This window comes from Cyprinodon variegatus, unplaced genomic scaffold, assembly GCF_000732505.1.
Source record: "Cyprinodon variegatus isolate N-32 unplaced genomic scaffold, C_variegatus-1.0 Scaffold1451, whole genome shotgun sequence".
Taxonomy (NCBI): domain Eukaryota; kingdom Metazoa; phylum Chordata; class Actinopteri; order Cyprinodontiformes; family Cyprinodontidae; genus Cyprinodon; species Cyprinodon variegatus.
In genome coordinates, this window is record NW_015151904.1 from 90,665 (window position 1) to 94,057 (window position 3,393).

At 39.3% G+C, this 3,393-nt stretch overlaps 1 protein-coding gene across 1 annotated transcript in view; it reads right to left on the reverse strand.

Annotated features, from left to right (window-relative positions):
- prkd1 (protein kinase D1) overlaps nt 1–3,393 on the reverse strand; it is a 58,584-nt gene that overhangs the window by 32,583 nt on the left and 22,608 nt on the right. Inside the window, exons 11-12 of the mRNA XM_015403158.1 lie at nt 1,584–1,751; nt 871–982 (exon numbers count right to left, since the gene is read on the reverse strand). Of these exons, the coding sequence (XP_015258644.1) occupies nt 871–982; nt 1,584–1,751 (280 nt within the window). The remainder of the gene's footprint in view (nt 1–870; nt 983–1,583; nt 1,752–3,393) is intronic.

The window sequence follows — 3,393 nt, forward strand, 5'->3', positions numbered from 1 at the left end:
TCCTTGGCTGTTCCTTGGCTGGTCCTTTGCTGTTCTTTAGCTGTTCCTTGGCTGGTCCTTGGCTGGTCCTTTGCTGTTCTTTAGCTGTTCCTTGGCTGTTCCTTGGCTGGTCCTTTGCTGTTCTTTAGCTGTTCCTTGGCTGGTCCTTGGCTGATCCCCTACAATTGCTTTTTAAACATCAATATTTGTACCGAAAGATTCTTTCTGTCATGATTTGTAGACATTAAGATCTAAAGAGAAATTCCTTATCCTGGTGATTGACTGGTAATTCAGTGAAGGGGTGGAGTCAGGAAAAAAAATTGCAAGAGGTGGTCACTCAATGGGCTGGAATTTGGAGGGGATTTCGTTGGGAGTTGAAGGTAATTGGGCTGCTATTCAGCTGGTGTTTGACTTTGAAGGGCCATTTTGAAAGGCTGCAACGGTGAGTGTTGCACAGCGTGATCCTTTTCGGGAAATGTGCATTTTCACAAATTTATTGTTAGGCTTAAACTTTTGTGAAACTGTCATCTTAGATTAATAATAAAAAACAAAAAAAGCTTTCTGGGAAAGTACCTAAATTCCCTGCAGGATTTTATCCAGATATCCACTCCTCCAAAACAGCACACCACATGTGGATGTGCTTACACTCGCTGATGGTGTGTAAATGAAAAGCATTTGGTAATCTTTCAATTCTCTGAGGGGCAATAAGATCAAACTTACTTTCTCACTTTGTTTTATTGGCTTAGTTTTATGACTGGAACACCATATATTGTCATGTGATGTGTTTTATCTACTGTTCTATATAAAGATAAGTAAAGAATTTTTTTACACCAATAGTGTCTCATTATTTACCTATAAATCCATGCAGAATAATATTTATCAACGACTTACTGTGCCCGCTTCGATGGGAATTGTGACAGATTCCTGTTGAGACAGCTGGCATAAGAGCATGCTGGATGGCCATTTCCCACATCCGCGCCACATCCTGCCCCACTCCACTGACCTGTATGGAAGTGTGGTATTTTAGCCAAAACTAAATAATTCTTCACAAAGTGAAGAACATTATGGACAACAGCGAACGTCCTCCTCAGGGAATTGGTGCCACAAACACAACAGCATTTTAAACTCTTTGTGTAGCCAATTCTACACCAAAAAGCATATAGAATAAGCCCCCAAAGAGCTGGGGGATAAACGTGCAGATAATAAAGCAAACTGTAAACAATATCTTACTCTGCCAAGTGTGCTGGAATTGGGGACAAAAATACGAACAAGACGTGCTCACGATGAAACCTGAAGACTTAAACAGTCTACTCCAGTGTTATTCAATTCTGGTCCTCAAGGCACCCTGCTCTGCATGTTCTAGATGTTTCCCAGCTTTCTCACACCTGTTATCAATTGATAGCAGATTATCAGGCTTTGCTGAACTGCAATCATCTGAATCAGGTTTGCTGAACCTCAGAAACATCCAAAACATGCAGAGCAGGAAGCCTTGAGGACCTGGATTGAAAAAAACTGATCGACTCTGATGCAACTGTTAAAGACCCACTTATTTACTCTCTCATACATTATTATTATGATTATTGTGATCTAAAAATCTCTCTCACCAGAATGGTACTGCCTGTCATGGACAATTCGCTTCTCAACAGATTTTCTCCAACATAGTAAACCAAGGATGCCGTGGTGATTTCGAAGCAGTGAGCGTTGGCTCCATCAGGAAGCAGGGAGAAGTTCTGAGCCGGCTCCAGAGCCAGGATCTCTGACAGAGGAATCTCCTGAAAACAGATTGAAAGAAGCAAAAGCAACCTGGGTGAAGTTGGCCCCCCCACCTTCTTCAAATCAGACAAAATTAGTGTCAAACGTTTGTGCAGCAATAATTTTCGTTTGTGCCGCTATTGTTTTAAGTATATGGAAATATACTAGAGGTCATCAAAGGTCAACCGGCCCCCCCACCTTCAAATCAGATGAAATGGGTGTCAATTAACTCAGCTCCGTTTGTGCAGCAAAAATTTTTGTTTGTGCTGCTTTGGCTTTGAAGATATAAATGAAAATGTAAAGGTCAAAAGGTCAACCAGCCCCCCCACCTTCTTCAAATTAGACAAAATTGGTGTCAAACATTTGTGCTGGTTTGAGCAGCAAAAATTTTCGTTTGTGCCACTTTCATTTTAAAGATATAAAGAGATGTTTCTAGAGGTCATCAAAGGTCAACCAGCCCCCCCACTTTCTTCAAATCTTCAAATCCAAAGCAGCACAAACGAAAATGTTTGCTGCACAAACGTTTGACACTAATTTTGTGTGATTTGAAGAAGGTGGGGGGGCCAACTTCACTCAGGTGCAAAAGCAGCAAAGTCTGAAGAACTACAAAGTTGTTGGTGGTGTAAAGTACGACCTTCTGGAGTTTGAACTCAGGGGTGGGGGCTGAGCTGCTGTAATTAACAGCTTATTGATCTAAATCCATTTACTCAAACTTGGTATTTTGTTACCAAATGACTTATATCAATAATTTTTATAAAGTCTAAGTATTTTAAAGTTAAGAGTGAGCTTAAAAGCTATACAAAGCCTTGAAGCCTTGACACCTTGATTCACCATGGCAACCACAGCAGAAAAAATATCAAACTATTTTACCTTTCTGCTGAGGGAGGGTCTGCTTTCAAATTATAAAGAACATGTTGAGGCATTACATAGAAATGGAAAAGCAGAAGCCAGAAAAGTGTAAATACTTAATTCAATACTCAACTCACAGTTTTTTTTGCAACTACACAGAAATAAAGCACTTGTGTGTTACAGTATCTTTTAACTTGTGTGGAACTGAACCTTGCGATAAGTGACTACAATTCTATCTAAAAACCTGAACGTTTTAAGTGAGGTTATTATAATTTTACTTAGATTATATTTAAAGCATGTTCTTCATATTGTTGGACAGATTTTTTAGTGTTTGATATCTGATCATCATGATGATTATGGCTTAAAGGCAATGGAAAATAAGGGTTAGGTTTTGCACAGCAACAATATACCATGGCCCACAGAAGCATTCATCCCCAATCACTATTTTTTCATTTACACAACATGCCTCCATCTTTGAAAAAGACGTATTGTTTTTAGTTGTAAGGCAATTAACGCATTTTACTTTATTGCAATTAAAGCAATTAAAGTATTTATTTATACAGGAAATGACAGTTCTAAGTCTATTTATGCTTTCCATATCTTGCAACTGGGATTTTTGCCAATCTTTCAAAGCAAAACTGCACCGGCGCCTAGGGATGCAGGATATAATCGGCCCCCTATCGGTATCGGCCTTAAAACTGAATATCGGACATCGGCCACCCCACCGATATTTAACCCCGATATTTGATCAGCTTCTGAGTTTCTAAAGTCTAAAAAAAAAAACAATACTACTTCTTCTTCTTCCTCAAAAAC